Source organism: Leopardus geoffroyi, chromosome C1, assembly GCF_018350155.1.
Source record: "Leopardus geoffroyi isolate Oge1 chromosome C1, O.geoffroyi_Oge1_pat1.0, whole genome shotgun sequence".
Classification (NCBI taxonomy): domain Eukaryota; kingdom Metazoa; phylum Chordata; class Mammalia; order Carnivora; family Felidae; genus Leopardus; species Leopardus geoffroyi.
The window spans coordinates 4,504,659-4,524,394 of record NC_059328.1 but is presented as its reverse complement, the minus strand read 5'-3'; the positions used below and the strand labels follow the sequence as shown (position 1 = coordinate 4,524,394).

Below are 19,736 nucleotides of genomic sequence, written 5' to 3'. Positions count from 1 at the left end.
CAGAAGCACAAGCAACAAAAAACAGATAAATTGAACTTGAAACTTAAAGCTTTTGTGCTTCAAAGGCCACTATCAAGAAAATGAAAAAAACAATCCACAGAATGGGAGAAAACATCTGCACATCGCACATCGATAAAGGACTGATATCCAGTATATACAAAGAACAGCTACAACCCAACAGCCAAACAACAAACAATTTAAAAATGGACAGAGGACTTCAACAGACATTTCTCCAAAGCAGACACACAAGTGGCCACTAAGCACAGGAAAAGATGATAGGCATCACCAGTCATTAGGGAAATGCAAATCAAAACCACAGTAAGATACGACTCCACATCCACAAGAATGGCTATAATCAAAAAGACAGATAATAACAAGTATTAGCAACGATGTGAAGAAATTAGAACCTTCAAACATTGCTGGCGGCAATGTAATATGATGCAGCCACTTTGGAAAACAGTCTGGCAGTTCCTGAAAAAGTTAAACACAGAGTTACCACATGACCCTGTAATTCCACTCCTGGGTATATACCCAAGAAAACTGAAAACATGTCCACACAAAAACCTGTACACAAATGTTCATAGCGAAATTATTCACAATAGCCAAAAAGTAGAAATAACTCAAATGCCCATCAATTGATGCATAAACAAAATGTGGCGTATCTATATAGTATAGTATTATTCCCCATAAAAGGACTAAGGTTCTGATACATACTACAACACAGATGAACCTTGAAACCATTTTGCTTAGGGAAAGAAGCCTGTCACAAAAGGCCACCCATCGTAGGATTCCATTTCTAAGAAATGTCCAGAAAAGGCAAATACATAAAGCAGATTACTGATGGCCTAGAGCTGGGAGGAGGGAGGAACACAGAGTGGCTACTAACGGGTAGGGGTTTCTTTTGGGAGTGAAGAAGACATTCTGGAATTAGACAGTAGTGAGAGTTGCACAACTGTGTGAATATAATAAAAACCACTGAATTGTATATTTTAAAAGCTGAATTTTATGGTATATGAATTACATCTCAATAAAGCTGTTACTACAAAAGAAATGTATCTAATGTATCTAATCGCTTTAACTCCTAAAAACCACTTTGATGGTTGGTTGTGTTTCTTTAAAATGTTATGTTCTTTACTCTCTTGTTAAGCAGAACACACTAAATGTTGCTTTTCTCCATATGCTCGAGGGTCACCACTACAAAACATCAATCACTAAAGTGCTGTGTATTCAGAAAATTCATCGTGCAGACGATTAGCCCTTTACACAGTACCCCCAATCTACTGGCCTTTCACCTACCTCCACCTGCCTACCCTGTAAAATCAAGAAAAACCAGAGTAGAGGCGAGAAGGACATACCAAGGAAAAGCCAAACAAGCGTGCCTACCCGTGGCCACGTGCACTTCAACAGAGGCTATTTGCTGTTTTCTTCACCGCACACCACCTCTTCTTACTTAGGATGCGTGTTTCCAACTTACCAAGTTCCACAGCAACAAGAAAATTAAGGAAACCCACCCAAGTATCCTAACTGTGGAAAACCTCAGATGCCAATGGCATCCCCAAACTGCCTTATTCTACCTGAGAACCACACACGGCAAACACTGCCGAGACCATCTCGTTCCAGCGTGTCCTGCCTGCATCACCAACGTTCAGAGCACAAGCCCTGGGGCAGTCACTCATTCACACTGCTGACTTACTCTGTGCACACCTAGGCTGGCTGGCCAAGGACACCTGGCCTCCTACCTGTAGCTACAGCGAACACTTCCTCTGCAGTTTACTCCCTAGAGCAACCGAACGTAAGTCCACTGTGGAGTCAATCCTTCTCTCGCACTATCGGAGGCAGAGTATAAGATGCCAAGACCCCACGCTACCGAACCCTTCTCACACGATTCCCTCTGCCCCCTCTGAACGGTCAGCAGGTCCATGGACCGTAACCAACCCTCCTTCGCTGTCGAGTAGACCCGGATGAACACCTGGCCGAGAGCAGTCAGTCCAATTGTCTGGAGTATTCTAAATACGAGCCTTCGGGGCCAGAGCCATTCAATGGCGAGCACCAGGACCAGAGCGAGGATATACAGGAGCCACGCCGGGGGCCGTGGCAGGCTACGGTGGAACGAGGAAGCCACATGGCAGTAAAGAAATCTCATCTGCAAGGAGAAACACAGGTAACAGCAGAGCTGGGACATGTGGTGTCACAGAAGAGACCCCGGCTCAGCCCAAGGCGTCTCTAGAGGAAAAGTCTACGACCTCAGTCTCCAGGGGCAGTTCCCAGACCGTCTAGCTGCACGTCAGTGTGTCCTGGGAGGCTGGAGAGTGCTTCTAGCTCTTCTTATACATAAACCACCGTCACCGAACCAACCTGAATGGCTTGTGTCCCTTGCCATCAAAACTGCTCTAACTAAGGGGCGCCTGGGTGGCTCAGTCGGTCGAGCGTCCGACTTCGGCTCAGGTCATGATCTCGCAGTCCGTGAGTTCGAGCCCCGAGCTCAGAGCCTGGAGCCTGCTTCTGATTCTGTGTCTCCCTCTCTCTGACCCTCCCCCATTCATGCTGTCTCTCTCGCGTGCTGTCAAAAATAAACAAACATTAAAAAAATTTTTTTTTACTTTTTAAAAACTGCTCTAACTAAAGTAGGGCCTGTTACTCTCCCGACCTCAAGTGTCATAGCATCTACTTTCTTATAGAAATAAACCTCAGGGCCTGACTACTATCATTTATTTATGGTGCATGTTTGCGTGCGAGAGATTTTGACACACTATTTAAGGCACAATCTCTCACCTTGGGGTAATAAAAATATTGTCAAATATTTATTGTTTAAGACCTTATAGCTACTCTTTCCATTAGGTTTTGAATCCATCTGGAGTGTGTGGTAAAATATACAGAACACAAAATTTACCAAATAACTTTGAGTATACGATATGGGGCATTAAGCACATTCATTGTTGTACGACGTCATCACTCACCATTGTTTGTTTTTATTTTGGGGTTTTTTTTTGAATGTTTTTTATTTGTTTTTGAGAGAGAGAGAGAGAGAGAGGAAGCACAAGAGGGGAGGAGCAGAAGGGCAGACGGAGGATCCGAAGTGGGCTCTGCGCTGACAACAGAGCCCACCACGGGGCTCGAACTCACAAACTGTGAGCTTATGACCTGAGCCAAAGTCAGCCGTTCAACCGACTGAGCCACCCAGGCACCCCTGTCTGGGTGTTTTCAAGTTTATTTATTTTGAGAGAGAAAGCGTGCGCATGCACACACAGAGGGGAGGAGCACAGGGCAAGGGAGACAGAGAATCCCAATCACTGTCAGTGCGGAGCCCAACATGGGGCTCGACCTCACCAACCAGGAGATCATAACCTGAGCCGAAATCAAGAGTCACACTCTTAACCGGCGGAGCCACCCAAGCGCCCCGCTATTGTTTATTTTGAAAAGCATCCTGAAAATCAGGAATTTTCCATTCTTATTAAACAGGTGATTTCTGTTTATGCTCCTTCATCAAATGCAAAGAACCTCACTGAGGTGGTACTGAGCAGGCTGGTGAGGCAGGTAGCCGAGAACATCCAACAGCGTGGAGCAGCCCCAGAGCAGCTGAATTCATTCTCGGTTCCTCTAGACGTGGCCACAGAGGCTAGAGACTAAAAATACCTGGACAGGATAGATAACAGCTGTCAAGGATACTCAGCCAGTTAGAAAGGTTGCCACTATCACCCGATTTGCATCAGAAGACACCTGGACAGGCGACAATGGGTCACATGTAGAATAATCAGATTCAGTGGAGAAAGACTGATGTGCCTTGCCTCCCAGGATGCCTGGAATAAATCTCTGGACCTTGAATCTGGCCAAGCAATCTATGGTCAATTTCTGGAGGACCCCTAGGAAGAAAAACAAGTACTTCAAAAATGTTGGGTGCCCACGCACCACCTTCGGTTCATGATTAGCTTTCTCTTTAAGCACAATGGCATCTATCGATAAAATTAAATCAGGAAGAAACCTCCATCAGAAACTCTGTCAAAGCAAATGATCCGACCAGCACATTTCTTAACAGCAGAGACAGAAAGGATAGGGCAAAGAATGTTGACAAGAAGACCAGAAACTTGAACGTTCCCCTCAGTACCTTTGAATATGAAAAAAAGTTTAAAATACAAATTACATTCAAGGCCTCTCCAAATGCCATTTCTGTAGCATATGGGGAGCATGCCCAAGAGAAGATCCTACATGATCAGTTAGTGAAACTAACTCCCCAATCCACGAGGTTTTTTGTTTAATGTTTATTTATTTATTTTGTGAGAGAGAGAGAGAGAGAGAGTATAAGTGGGCAGAGAAGCAAGGAGAGAAGGAGACAGAGAATCCCAAGCAGGCTCTGTGCTGTCAGTGCAGAGCCCAACGTGGGGCTCGATCTCATGAACTGTGAGATCATAACCCGAGCTGAAATCAAGAGTCAGACATTTAACTGACTGAGCCACCCAGGCACCCCAAATCCATGAGCTTCTTAATAGGAAGAGTCCTATTTACTGAACTACTAGCAATCTATACATACTCACAAACGTTGTATCAACCAACTCCAGAAAACACAACTAAATGAATATAAGTAAGACTACCTTAAACACAAAAAGTCTGAGGTTAGCAGCCACATCTTCATCTGTACTCATACGATATGTCAGTCTATTTCTCCACCACTGGGAGCTCTCCTCCACATCAGAATAAAGAGCTGAAATGTGGCATAGGGAACGTCTCTGTGCTGCGCATCTTTAACAACTTTAATAATGTTTTACATCTTTTAAAGTAAATACTCATGACAGGTGTTAGACCTAAAAAATTAAGTCCTCTTCGTACACCTGGAAGAAGGACATCAGTAACTATAGTTCAAACTCCTCCTGCACAGCTTGAGCCAAAAATACTAATTCTTGACCTGGAGCAAGTACCTCAAAAAGAAGAGACGAGGGGCGCCTGGGTGGCGTAGTCGGTTAAGCGTCCGACTTCAGCCAGGTCACGATCTCGCGGTCCATGAGTTCGAGCCCCGCGTCGGGCTCTGGGCTGATGGCTCAGAGCCTGGAGCCTGTTTCCGATTCTGTGTCTCCCTCTCTCTCTGCCCCTCCCCCGTTCATGCTCTGTCTCTCTCTGTCCCAAAAATAAATAAACGTTGAAAAAAAAAATTTTTTTAAATAAAAAAAAAAAAAAAAGAAGAGACGAAGTTACACAGAAGAGCTGCAAACCAGCAAAGGAGCCATAAAACATATTCCATACATTCAATTTCACTTTCTGTCCATCCTAAGTGAGGATGCGAAGGAACTTTAGAGGTCATCACTAGGACAACCCTTTACCCAACACATGAATCATCTCAAAATTATCACCAACTAACTCAGTACACAAGACCCTAAGTCGAGGGAAAGCAGGACGGGAAGTGGGCCAGAACCAAGAGTGATGAAGAAGAATCTGGTAAGAAGAGAAGGCTGCAGAGGCCCAGGGAAGAGGCTTCTAGCACGTGGCATACAGACACGGCAGCAAGGACGGCAGCAAATATACCGCTAGCTGGAGTCCTTGGGTCCTACCTGCCAGGTTCCTGGCTCTAAGAGAGAGGAGCAGGAGCGGGGGTCACAGTGGGCTTGTGCTAAAAGCCACGTAGGAAACCTAAGCCTTCACGACCAGAGGACGAATATTACACTGTTTGGGTCAGATGACAAAACCACAGCAAGTCTTCCCAATGTTGTGCAATCCGAGATCAAAACCCGTAACTCTTCATAAATCTGAAGCGAACACAGTTCTGAAAGTGAGCAAATGTTCACAGAGACCCTCCACCACTCAATATTCCTTTCTTCGGTAGTATTTACAGTTAGGTTCCTTCCTAGAAGTTACGCTTAAACAATTTTAAAACGACCTAGTTCTGGGGCGCCTGGGTGGCGCAGTCGGTTAAGCGTCCGACTTCAGCCAGGTCACGATCTCGCGGTCCGTGAGTTCGAGCCCCGCGTCGGGCTCTGGGCTGATGGCTCAGAGCCTGGAGCCTGTTTCCGATTCTGTGTCTCCCTCTCTCTCTGCCCCTCCCCCGTTCATGCTCTGTCTCTCTCTGTCCCAAAAATAAATAAACGTTGAAAAAAAAAAATTTTTTTTTTTTAAATAAAAAAAATAAAACGACCTAGTTCTTAGAGAAAATAACAAACATCACTTAAGTCATCTTCCAATGCTCATTCACAGCTACTTGCTCTTATCTTTGTTCATAGAGCACCCAGGTGGAGGGCAAAGCGAAGCGAGAGACCACACGCTTCTCTGGGGAACGAAAGGAACGCGAAGCTCTCGTTTCACTCAGGACGGGAGGAGACGGTCTCTCCGGAGTCGCCAGGAGGTTTAAAAAGTCATCTCAGGAGCAACACTGGCTATCAATCAAAATGGCTGCAGTTTGAATCGTCTACTCTAACCATAAATTGTAGCTGCGCTAAAATGATTTCTAAATATAACACACTTTATCTCTAAATGTTTCTTGGCAATTAAATATCTAGAAAGTCAACACACCCCCGAGAAAGCAGAGAAAATGAACTTTTTTAAAGCTCACCATTCATCAACTACAGGAGGCTTGAAAGATGCCACACGCCGGAGGCTCAGCCTCAAACTCGGCCCTGCAGAGGAAAACTCCAAATAAGATTTCTTCCAGAACTGCTCTCACGCAGTACTAAATTACAAGCAGTGACCTCCCTGCAGTGACCTCCCTGCAGGAGAAACGGGCGTTCAGGGCTACAGAGAGGACCCTGGAGGGGGGGCTGCGCCACCCAGCTGAGGGGCAGGGGGGGAGGGGACAGAAAACCTGCTCAGACACGGGTAGCAGCAAGTGGGGGGGCAGCACGCTCCTTACAGGACAGTTAACTACCACCTACTGAAAACAGAAGTCTCAAGCAACAGTTATTGAAAATATTTCAAGGCCAACACAATGCCCCGCCCCCCCCAAAAAAGAAAGAAATCCAAATGCATTCCAAAAGCAATTTGTGTGGAACATAACTTAATATCCAGGCCTCACCTCTCCAAATTTACAGGAGCTCCTCCACTTTAGTCAAACTGCAACCAAAATGCGACTTTATGACAAAGGAACTGCAGCAGAGGGCTCTGAACTTCACGGAGGAGCAAAGCCGTGGCGTCGATATGCGGGCAACACCGCTCAGTCCGCAAAATCATGAAGTAATCAAACGGACTGTTTTTAGGTTTCAATCTGTTTCGCCAGAAACCCTGTCCAAACGACACTGATGCAAATCAGCATGAGCAACTAGAGCTCTATCGAAACAACCCCAGTATCTTATCTTTTGTTTTACCTTTTATCGCTGATTTATGGGCTGACTAATGGTAAACTGATTTGTGCCTGTGCCAGAAGTCAGTTCAGGAATACAGAAGGAGAAAAGAGAGTTAGAAGAGCAAATTCATGAATGAAAGTGCTGACGTCATAGTTCAGCTCCCGGCAGAGCTCAGGGTAGTCTGTGAAGAAACAGTGTACCTTTTGGGATGGTAAATCGCCAGCCATTTAGTAAAGGAGATAAAACAGAAAAGGCCCTGGCTCAGAACCGGGAGGGTGGAAAAAAAAAAAGAGAAAGAGAAGAGGCTGGATTAACCTTTTCCTTAGACCAAAAATGAAAAATACACGATGCGTATGCCACCAACAAGCGTAACTCCTAAACCATGGAACTGTTTCATGGTACCGTTAAAAGTAGTATTTTTTAAAGGTACAGTTAGTGCATCTCTAAATAAGTAGAATATAGTCCTATTCCCACCTTCAATCTTCCTCCTACTACATGCCATCACGTTCAAAAAAAGAGCACATAATCCAGTTTTAGTTCTTCCTGAAAACTACCTGGCACTGCCACACATACCCCACCTAATTTTAAGCAATTCTGAATACGATGGGGTGGGACTCAATGACCTCAGGCAAGCTACTGGAGTTTTTATGCGCAAGGGGAAAAAAATGCTTTTATCTAATGATGTAATATAAACTAATAAAAAAAGAGATTATAAAAATTTGATTTACTTAGAACTATTAAAAGCGGCTGGTGGTGTGGACTGTTCACATTTTTCATCTCTTGCCAGGGCTGAAAATACAACCCGCAATACAAACTTCTGTAAAGTTTAGACACAATTTCCTAAAATCCTTTCACGAAGGACACTTAAGGAACTGGTTCCTAGATGCCCAATGCTTCCCAGGAAATTTAAGATTATTGCATCCTTAGAAAATCAGCGACCCCCAGAATCCCTGGTAACCTTGCTCCAGAGCCCAACACTACAAGGACATCGTCTCTTCTTTACCATTCATACGGCTTAAATAGCCATTCACCCAAAATGGGATTTTTTTTTTAATTTAAGCAATAAACAATTTTGCCAATAAACATTTTAAAAAGAAGATCTTATTAAGTTAAAATGCAAACATACCGGTTTTATCTGTAAATCTAAAACGTTCAAAGAGATCATCTCACATTTCCACCACAAATATCTTTGATAGAACATCACTACCCCCTTGTGGATTTGCAATAAAAAATCCTTATCTTTTATGTTCACTTTTTAAATATTTCATTCTGAACTTCCATTAAAGTTTACATTTTCTTCACTAAGAAGGGTTATTTTATTCCAATGATTTTTCAAAAAGAGAAGAAACACTTAACATTTTAAAATAATCAATCCCATAGGCTTCTTTATCTTCCAAGCATCTCCATGTTGGGGAGTGTCCTTTAGACAATAGCTATGTGAGCCAATTTCAACGTGGTAACCCCACCAGCATTCCATTCTTCCTCAGAATATCTGACTTTACACTCCCAATCACCACTTTAGATTAGCTTCAATAATAAATGGCTATTTTCTTCACTGTTGCATCTTTTTTCTACTTGATAATTTCACACTTCATACCAATCTCTTTTTATGGCTTCCAAGTGGTTCGATATCCAAGTGCCCCAGAAAACCAATGGGGCACGTACACGTACATCCTCAGAAATAACTTTTCAGACGAGGATTAAAAAGCAAATCTAAATTTCAAAAATATTAATTCTTGATCGTATTACTATACCTTCAGAAATGCGTCCTGGCAATCTCAATCAAGCCCAATGAGGGAAAACAGAGAACGCCTGTTTTTCAAAACTAGAAAGAAAGGCTTTGTTTTTCTCTTTGTTTTTAGTTGCAGGACTACCTCTGGTTGTATATGCGTATAATTCTAATAAAACACACAGATACATCTTGTTAAATACATACTGTAAAAAAGATTAAATAAACTTAAACATCTGGTTTATCACATGTTACAGACACCAGATTTAGCTTAAAGTACATAAATCACCTCCACAATAACGTACAGGCTACAGAGAGAAAGCCTGAGTCCTGACTAGTCGCACTGCCATTACTGGGAGCTGACTCCCCGTTTTCTCGCAGATGCTGAACATGAAAGTAGGAACACGGTAACTTACTATTCTTATGAGAAGCAAACCCCAGTTTTCACTCCAATGGTTAGACAGAAATGAAGGAGGAAAAACAACCCACTTTGCAAGTGTTTTTAAGAAACTCAATACACAATCTTACCTTGTGGTAACCTAGAAGGAAAAACAAAAAGACATGATGTGGGGTCCGCTAGATGACCGAATGCTATGTGTTCCAAAGGCTTTTCACATGTCCACCCCAGTGAATACTGTACACATAAAAAGTATCAATTAAGCAACACGTGCAAACTGGTGACTGAACTGCAGAATAGGGACACTCAGAGCCCGCCTTCACGGTTCGCTTTTGGGGTTTTGTTATAATTGCTGTTTGGGGGCTTTTTTTTTTCTTTTCAGAGAAGGTAGAGGGAGATACTTCAGATGACATTAGAAGTAAAATTAGTGGTGAGAGTAATGTTAGTCAATTAGTCTCCAAGCAGTAAGAAGTTTAAAACCATTAAGAACTCAGATCCAAACATCTCTTTCAAAGTATGTTACTCTGTCCCCCGGTAACTACAAGACCACACTGCACACAGCAGAGTGAGGAACACAGCCCCACTCCTGCGCATCCTCCCCCCAGCCTTTCTGCGAAGTCTCAGGCAGGGATACATTATGTGACTTGAAAGGCTTGGCTAAATCGGAAAAAATAAAATAAAATAAAATGTGACTGCACTTTCCCAAAAAGGGGGAAAGGACTCGTGTATAAGAGAACATGCAACTCGACTGGAGCAAAATACTGGGGTGAATGTAGAAGAACTATTCAAAAAATACCTCCGGTCATTCCATCTTATGACGCCTCCATCAGTTGAAAGTAAACAAACAATCGTCTAAAAAAAAAAATTTTTTTTTTAAGTGAAAAGTAATGTGGCTGACACTTGGCTTCTCTTTGCAGTGGGGTACATAATATTTCTTTTTTAGTCCAGGGTAATGAGCTAAAAAATGCTCAGGAAGCATTACCAATCTTTACACAAGGAGGCCCATGACCTTCTACAAGCAATGGCGCTCAAAGCAGAAAGATGCAATGCAACCTGAGACATACACAGCCAGCATACTGATGGGGGGAAAAAAACACCACCTTTTACTTTGTCCCACCATATGAAAAATCAGGGACTGGTGTCCATTCTCAATAGATACAGAGAAACACTCTCCTTACCAATACGGGACAAATATCACGGAATGGAAGACGAGCACGCGTTTGACAGAATGGCAACGCATCTTAATCACAGGAGAAGGGCACTACATCCGAGGACGGCACAAAATACGGGATTGGATAGTGTCTGGTCAACCTGTATCCTGAACCTGATCTGGGGTGCAAAAAAGAAAAAGAAAAAAGAAAAGAAGAAGAAAGAGAAAGACAGATGACACACTATACCCTGGAAAAGAGAGTGAATGACCATGCGGCCCTATTCGTGTTATGTGGCCAAAGAAGCAGAGCACAAGAACACTTCCTACTCTCACCCCTTAACACACCAAGGACCATAGCTAGCATGACAGTAACATGAGAAGACCCCACCTCCTTGTGAACAAGGTCCCAAACGTAGTATACTTGTTGGCTCTGCCCAAAGAATTTTACCATTACCAAGCCAAAGAGACAGAAGGAAGCTGGCTAAATGCAGCAAAAACAAATTTCCAAAATCCTACGTGAGGAGTCCCAGACGCCAGAAGGACAAAGTGTTTCACCCGGGCTCGGTCTCCACTTACAAATACTACTATCACCCCAGCCTTGTGGCCTGAAGCCCGTTTTATCCCTCTGTCCCTCGGGAGACAGAAGGGCTACTGCCTCTCGCTACAGGATGAGAGGAATGGTGGGCGCCCCCCTTAACTAAAAACCGAAAGGCTACAAATACAGTAGATCTGCAAATACCTCTTTATGACAATGACAAGGGCAATAAGGAAACTTCTTCACGTGGGAAGGAAAGGGAGGTAGGCCTTAGGTCATCTAGAACATCAAAAACTGGCATGATAAGTGATTCTAGAAGATACGGAACACTTTAGAAAATGATCTGTTATAATGGAAACACACATCACCTGTCACCTCAAAAATTCTTCAGTCACATATTCACGTGAATAAAGGACACTGCCAAACCACACACAACAACCCTAAACAAGAGTTCTTAAGAGTGAAATACCAGCAGAACTGGTTTCTACAGACATTGTAATGGGGAAATCTGATTTAATATAGAATGGAAAAAAAGTGCATGTCAGGTTACTTCTTTATTATTACTGTCATCATTCTGTATGCCAAACCTACATCTGAAAACAATCAGAGACTATTATTTACCCAAAAGGGGCACCTGGGTGGCTCAGTCGGTTTAGGCATCACACTTCAGCTCAGGTCATGATCTCACAGCTTGTAGGTTCGAGCCCCGCGTCTGGCTCTGTACTGACAGCTCAGAACCTGGAGCCTGCTTCGGATTCTGTGTCTCCCTCTCTCTCTGCCCCTCCCCCACTCACGCTCTCTCCCTCTCGCTCTCTCCCTCTCTCTCAAAAATAAATAAACATTAAAAAAAATTTTTTTAAAGACAAGACACAAATAAAAGTACTATTCAAAAAAGTATAAAATATTCGAAGTCACGAAACAAACAAGAGTAGTGGTAATTTATACCAGGTATCTAGCCTAAGAATGGTCACCACGATTGAGCATTAAATTTACATAGAACACGTTCTGGCAGCAAAAGTGTAACAGCATCTCATACAGTTCTTACCATCTGAGGACATGAAAGATACCAGTCAGTCATAAGAGGAAATTAGTTTTCTGCCCCTTCTTTCTACAAAGGATGCATTTGATTTTCTGTATTATACAAGACCTAGTATGTTCTATACTATACCTGGTAGGCTGCTGTTCAAGTGTTAAACAAGCATTCCCACCAACCACGTATCTAAGTGACCTAAAAGTTACGCCTACCCATTTAAAAAGAAGACTGACCTTACTTTTTTCTACACATACCCTGCACACAGTCTGGGGGAAAGCTGCCCTCCACCCTCTCCCACACCCCCACTCCTGCAGGGAGCAGGTAAGAGTTCTGGGGGATAGTACACTATTCAGAGTATATTTTTGTAAGACTACAATCCAAACAATGAAAACCCAGAAAAGAATTCCTTGAAAGAATATAGAAAAAGATAAACACAAGACTCATTGAAATGTCATTCATACTAAAAGGTCTCAAGCACAGTCACATAACCCACAGATCCCTGAAGCTCAGGGAATGTCTCCAGAATGCACGCACTCAGTGATGGGAACATGGATGCAAAAACAACTCCTCTGCAAAGGACAAATTCAAAGGTCCCACAAAGGAGGCAACAGACACAACCACGAGGGGAAAGAAAGAGAGCAGGAGAATCACCTTTTGTTGCTTTTTCCATAAGGAAATCAGGAAGAAGTACAACTGCACACGACGAGTATTTCCCGGAACCTAGGGAACCTAGGGAAATGGGAAATGAAGAATGGCCCAAAGCAATGAAGGAAGAGTTAAAAAAAAAAAAAAAGTTAACCTACAAAATGGGCTCCCTCAAAATCAGAAAAAAAGTCTAATCCCACCAGGCACATGGGCGAGACCCAGCATAAACAGAGAATTAAAATAACACCACCTGACACTAAAGAATTGGCTATTTTAGAGAAAAAGCCTAAAACTAACAAGATGGAAAAACACAGGTAAGCAGGACGTATGAATACATCTCCAGGAACACACAAGAGCAACTCTACTCTTTTGGAAAGGAAAATCCGAACCAATCTGACCTTGAGCTCAGGATGCTATACACGCATCCGCACTCCAAATCCACTGAATGAGGAGATGGAGAAACCCAACATTTAACAGCAAGGTAAGTCTTCAGGAAGACAAGGGAAGAGATGTCCCATGAATCACCCAACCTTGTCCGAAGAGCTGGGGCGGCAGGGCTGAGGGGGAGGACAGAGGGATGTTCTAACAAGAAGATGTGAGAAAGAGAAGTCCTTCAGGGAACCCATCTAGCCTGACTAGCTGCAAGAGAACACTGTCCGCTGGCAGAGTAAGGGAAAAGTGGACTTCCCATCATCGAAGGGGACGAGCGACACAGAGCACAACTGCATTTGAACTCAAAGAGCCCAACTTTACACGCTAACCTCAAGTGTGCTCCTCCAACCCTTACCATTTTCCTTCCACTGCCCACAGTACGGAGCACCCCGATTAGCAGGAGACCTGGGAAGGCAGTCGGTGGTAGGCAGGACAGGAAGGGATCCACCACTGGAAGTGAGATGGGAACGCTCACTCTCCTGGGCACACCCCAACATCTACAGCAGGCACTCAACTCTCGCTTTCCGAGGCTCGTTAATACCACACCCTAAAAATACACAATTCCATCAAGCTGAGTATAAATACAGACAGAATGACAACAGCATGAGAACTTTTTTAAAAAACCGGAAATGGAGGTAAAAAGTGCTACTCTGGGGCAGCGGGTATTGTGCCCACCGGGTAACTCCATGTGAGCTGAAGGGCAAAGTCTCGAAGTCAAAGCCTAGCGCTGGCCCAATCTTCCAGATCACCCTGCCTCCTTCCTCAGTAACCCGGGCAGGGAGAGTGTCCTTGCGAGAAAAACGCTTAAAGGTCCAAATGCTCAGAGTCTGACAGAGCTTGTTGGGGAGGATCAGGCTCCACACTAAGCCTGTCAAAAAGTGAGACTTTGCTGCTGAGTGACAGCAGCCAGCAGCCATTCCCAGCTCAGGGAGGGAAGGGACTGGGGGCCCCAGAGGCGGCTCCACCATCGCCCTGCCCCAGAGCCAAATGGGCAGACTGTGATACTCAGGACAAACATGGACAACAGTCCCTCCCACCCGATGATGAAGTGTCACGGGCCTTCCCAAAGGTACCTTTTCCTAATGTGCACAACCTCTCTCAATTATTTAAATGGCCAAAATAAAACAGCGACATATTTACAGCTGCTCATTCCTAGTTCTGTCGCAGAAACACATATTCTCACCCCCTCCTCTCAATGCCCCAAATACACGAAATCTCTTTCCCCTACACAGCAGTGAAGAGATCAAGATGAGAACCTTTCACCCTACGAAGAATCAGGCAGAGGATACTACCCCTAAATTCAGAATGCCTAAGTTTTGGTGTGCATCAGCAAGCACTCTATACTTCATGCACTCGGGGACTTGGTGAACGCTCAGGATGCCACTCTGCTTACTCCATACAGTACAAATGACAGATGAGAGAGTAGTAAGAACTGGCCATTTATCAGTGAGTTTTCTGGTTCTTCTAAGGTTAGAGAGTTACCAACAACAGTAACGTATGTCCCTATCTGTACACATCAAGGTCCCCACCTACACGCAGAACGCACAGCTAGCCATCTAACCCTTCCAACTTACCGCGTACACGCAGCAGATGTGACTTTGTCTGAATGCATACCTACACGTGTGTACGTATAAACAAATGCATGGCATCATGTTTTTCGCCAAAAGAGAACCAGAGCAGTAAAAAAATAGAAAGCATCCAAATTTCCCCTTCACCTGAAAGCTACAAGATCAAAAAAAAAAAAAAAAAAATGTTCAGATCCCATGAGAGACAACACGAGGCCAAAGGAAGGTTCTAGTACAACAAGAAGCACACTAGCAACCCCTTCCCGAATGGCACGTGGGCGACATGAGTGTCTACACTCCCTTTTCTAGATGGAAAGGCATATGGCTTCTTCTTACCCAGCCAACATGAATACAATTTAAGAAAAATCAGAAAAAGTCAAGGTAACAGGCTCACTAAATATGGCTGACGGGGAAACCGAAGCCGCAAGGATATGGGCTCTCCTAAAAAAGAAATGGGAAGTTTATTTCCAGGGAAGGTTCAAAAACTCTTGAACGTAGAATGCACAAAGTCAGGTTCTTACTGCACAGAAGATAGTAATGGGACCGCCAAAAAACAAGGGCACGTGACCATGTTGCGGGTGGGGTGGTGTCAACTGGTGAACGCTGCCCCCGCCTAGGAGGCAAGAGTAGGCCGGAAGCAAAAACAGACCTGGTTATGCTCAGACACAGAGGAGTAATCATCGTGACCCCTTCTTACTCAGGTACCAGGCACAATGGAAGCCCTGCCCTACATCTGATCCCTGGCCCCCACCAACACCCACACAAGAAACTCTGAGAAGAGAGAACACGCTAGGGGAGACAGCCAAATGGGGAAAGGAGCTCTGGAACGTCCAGTTTCTCCCCTAAGAAAAAGAGGGCAACTCAAAGGGTATTCAGGAAATGAGCTCACCCTAACCCAGGAAAGTGAGCAGAGAGTATGCATAATCTGTAAGAAGTATCTGCTTTCCTATTTAGAAATGACTTCAGAGCTGCACAGGCCCCCACTACCCACTGGGTGAGGAGGGAAGAAGAACACGGGGAGCCCGAGTCCCCTTGTCCTGGCAAAAGGGTCACTAGACGGTGTGCAGAGGCCCCAAAAGCTTCCAGAGAAGATGAGAGATTGAGACAGACCCCTCTGCCAAAGAAGGATCAGGGTCACAGAAGGTAAAGGGCAAGGGAGTATGGAGATCCTCACTTGCCATAGAAACGGAGACCCCACCCTCCTGGCTGCGAGGGGTGCAAGGGCAGGAGTAGGATGGGAACGACTGCTAGGGGCGGGGATGCTGCGCAGGCCCCCTTCCCAGGAAGGGAAGGGGGAGGGGTCACACGAGGCCCTTCGGCCCGGGGACGCTCAGCAGGAGGGGGTCCCCCTGGCGGGGAGAAGCACGGGGACCCCCGCCGGCTCTGGGAGGCGCCCACGGGGCTCGAGGGTGATGCTGGACGGAGTCCGCCTGGCCCTGCCGCCCGAGAGCCAGGGGCGGCGGGGCTGAGCGCCGACCGTGCCCCCGACAGGGACCGGCCCGGGGCAGCGGGGCGCGGGGCCGGAGGGGGCCCGAGGCGGATAAACTTTCCGCCCCGCGGCCCCCACCGGGCCCGGCGCGGGGGGCGGGGGGCCGCGCCGCGGGCCCGGGAGCGGCGGGGATGCCCGGTCCGGGTGGGGGAGGCGCCGGCCCTCCCTCCGCCGGCTCCTCCTCCTCGCTGGGCCCGGCCCCCGCCCGCCGGCCCCCCGCCCCTCCGGCCCCAGCCCGCCCCCGGGTGGGGGTGTGCGGCGCCGCGCTCCGCCGCCCGGCGAGTCACCTCAGGACCCGGCCGCGCTCCGCCCCCCCACCCGCCGCCCCCTCCCCGGCCCGGGGCGCCCGCCCGCCCGCCGCCGCCGCGCCCCCGCGCTCCCGCCCGGCGCCGCCGATGCCCGGGATGTCCGGCGGGGCCGGGTCCCGCCGCCCGCCGCGCCGCCCCCGGCCCCTCACGCGCCGGCTCTTACCTTCCGGCTTGTTTTCGGCAGCCATTTCCCCTCCGCGCGCCACATCCTCCTCCTCCTCGCGACCGGGACCCCGAGCGCGCGCCTCGTACCGCCGCCGCCGCCGGCCCAGCCACCCCGCCGCCGCCGCGCACCCGCCCTGGCCCCGCCCCGCGGCCCACGCACTGCGCCCGTTGGGCCGCGCGGCTGCCACTCATAGTGCCCGCCACCAATCGCCCCGCACCAGGGGTCTCACTACTCTCCGGGAGGAGCGTCCTATCCGCCCGGCCCATTGGCTGGTCACCACCCAACGGAATGAAAGGATTGGTCAAGAATCAACGCCCCCTCCCCACCCACTCCCAGGAAAGCCCGCCTTCCGGACCTAAACAAAGCTTCCCAGTGGTCAGAGTCGGAAAGAACTGCCCAGTCAGGACCCGGCCGACACCGAATATTTCCTCGAGGCCGAGACGTGGCGCTTTGATTGGGCGTTACTACAGTGTTTCCCAGGCCGTCCAGACCAATCAAAGGGGGTTCCCGGAACTCGGGAGCGGCGAAGGGAAGCCCCGCCCCCGAGCGTGACCGTCAGGAGGAAGGCGCTCTCTCATTGGCGCGCTGGGGCTTTTCCCGCGTGCTCCCGGGGCTGAAGGACGTTCCCGGGGAAGCCGCTGCCGGCGCGTGGGGTCCCGGTGGCAGTGGAGGACGCGGCGGGATCTCCGGAATCCCGCGGCCTGCCGCTGCCGGGGGACACCGCGGCCCGGGGCCTCGGGGCCGGGGTCGGCCGGGCGCCGCGCTCCGGAGCCCGGTCGGCCCGGGAGCCCGGGCGTCGCTGCCGGCCGTGGGGGAGGGGCGCGCCTCCCGCCAAACCCCGCCCCTTCCCCTCCCCCCCCCCGGCGCTCCGCCCCTCCCCCCCCCACGCCCGGGCGCCCGCGCAGCCGCGGCCCCTCGCGCGGGTGCCCGGTCCGCCCGTGCCCGCCGGTGCCCGCCTTCCGTTCCCCACCCCCGGTGCGCTCCGTTGTCCCCCTTTCTGGCGGCTTAAAATACTGAAACTTTATTTTGGTCACGTTGGCCATGTGACCCACAGAGCCGATGACTCATAACTGCCTGTCCCAGGATGAGGCCGCCGAAGGAAACCTTGGAGGAGCGCTACGCCGCGGCGCGCCCGCCCGGAGGGCGAGGCAGGCCAAGTTTCCTTCGGTCCTGGGTGCAGGGTCGTGGTTCTTCGCAGCGAATGTTCCAGCGCCCGCGCTGCGTGCGGGGTGGGAGGCCAGCCTGGAAACAGGTCAGGAGCACCCCGCGGGGGACACGCGCGCCGCCGCGGCCGCTCCGGAGGGCTGTGCGCACGCGGGGGACCGGCGCCACCGGGGGTGGCGGGGTCCGGAGTGCCCCCTCCCAGGGAAATCGGCACTGGGGCACGTGGGCAGGTGATACCGGAAACAAAGAAAGGGCTGAGCCCTCCAAGTTTAAGAGAAAAAGGAAGAAAAGTTGAATGGAAAGCAGAGCTCCAACCCCTCTGTGTGGATCTTGCGTGGCTTGCAGTGGGAACATTTCATTCCTCAGATGTTAGGTTTTTTTCCCCTTCCTACCGTTGAAGACGACTAGCAGAATCAGCGAAAGGTCCTCGTTCGAGAATTTTGACGTTCGGATTTGACTGCCAAAGTGAATTCTGTGCCAAGCCTAACATGCGTTCTTGTAGTGTTCACAAGTAAAAATTTAAGTTTGCCAGGAATAAAGATGTCCCAAAAGAATGCTTTGTATTAGACACTCGTTCTTCAACAAACCTTAATTTTATGAACCTCAAAAAAATGCAAAAATTTAACAACTAGGGTGCAATATTTTATCGATCGGCATTCTTAATAGGACCTATGTTGACAATTTGAGTAGTGAAACGTCCTTAAAAGTGCTGGTGGCATTGAAAATTAGTATAACCCTTTTGAAAAGCAATTTTACTGTACGTATTAAAAGCCATAAAAAACGTCTGCATCTGTTGACCCAGTAATCTTGCTTCTGGGAATCTATTCTAAGGAAATAACACTAAATGCCAAAAAAGCTATATGTGTGAAGGTATTCTTCATAGGATCACTGTATTTATTACAACAAAAACTTGGAAGCATCCTAAACATGCTAATAATGTTGGGTATTTAGTAAGTACATTGTTTTATATCCACACAATGGAGCATTATGGTAGTCACAGACCTCAGAATAGCTTACCCATTGCTAGGTGAGGGGGAAACTGTTCATTTATCATATGATGTGTTTCTAGTTAAAAAAAAAAAAAAAAACAAGGGGCGCCTGGGTGGCGCAGTCGGTTAAGCGTCAGACTTCAGCCAGGTCACGATCTTGCGGTCCGTGAGTTCGAGCCCCGCGTCGGGCTCTGGGCTGATGGCTCAGAGCCTGGAGCCTGTTTCCGATTCTGTGTCTCCCTCTCTCTCTGCCCCTCCCCCGTTCATGCTCTGTCTCTCTCTGTCCCAAAAATAAATAAACGTTGAAAAAAAAAAAATAAAAATAAAAATAAAAAAAAAAAAAACTGGATTTTGTTAAAGGTTAATACAAAATACACTAAAGAAATAACATTCAGGTGATGAGGAATGGGGTTGTTTTTTAATTGTCTCTGTTATCGATAACATGGTCCTAACTATACAGCTTTTATAATTGAAACATGTATTGAAATTAAAACAGGATTTTATCCAGTGCCTAATGGAGGCCAGACACTGTTAGGTTCTGAGGATGTAAAGGTGAATAAAGTTGAGCGTCTCCCTCCACAGGTCTCGCAGCCTAGCAGGGGCTAACAAACACAAACAACAGGTCACAAGTCAAGCTGCAGTGGGGACGACACGGAGGTCATGAATGTCACCAGAACTTGAAATAAGCAAGGCTGTCATAGCAGAAAGCACCTGTGGGGAAGCTTCTTAGACTCGGACAGAAATGGCAGTTTTCAAAGTGCAACCCGGAAACCTGGGGAAGTGAGGGGATCCTCGGGACTCTTTCTGTGGGTCGACAAGGTCAAAACTGTCTTCCTAACAATACTAAGTCAGTCTCTTACGCATGTACAGTGGAG

General features: G+C 47.4%; 1 protein-coding gene across 10 annotated transcripts in view; it reads right to left on the bottom strand.

Annotated features, from left to right (window-relative positions):
• The window catches only part of CAMTA1 (calmodulin binding transcription activator 1), an 855,981-nt gene extending 838,992 nt beyond the window's left edge, over positions 1-16,989 (bottom strand). For 8 of the 10 annotated variants that reach the window (XM_045475517.1, XM_045475515.1, XM_045475516.1 and 5 more), the window contains exons 1-2: positions 16,706-16,989; positions 408-471 (exon numbers count right to left, since the gene is read on the bottom strand). In XM_045475517.1, the coding sequence (XP_045331473.1) occupies positions 408-471; positions 16,706-16,974 (333 nt within the window). In that variant the 5' untranslated portion in view covers positions 16,975-16,989. The remainder of the gene's footprint in view (positions 1-407; positions 472-16,705) is intronic. The other 2 variants (XM_045475524.1, XM_045475525.1) reach the window with 2 other exon arrangements.
• Positions 16,990-19,736: the final 2,747 nt, after the last annotated feature.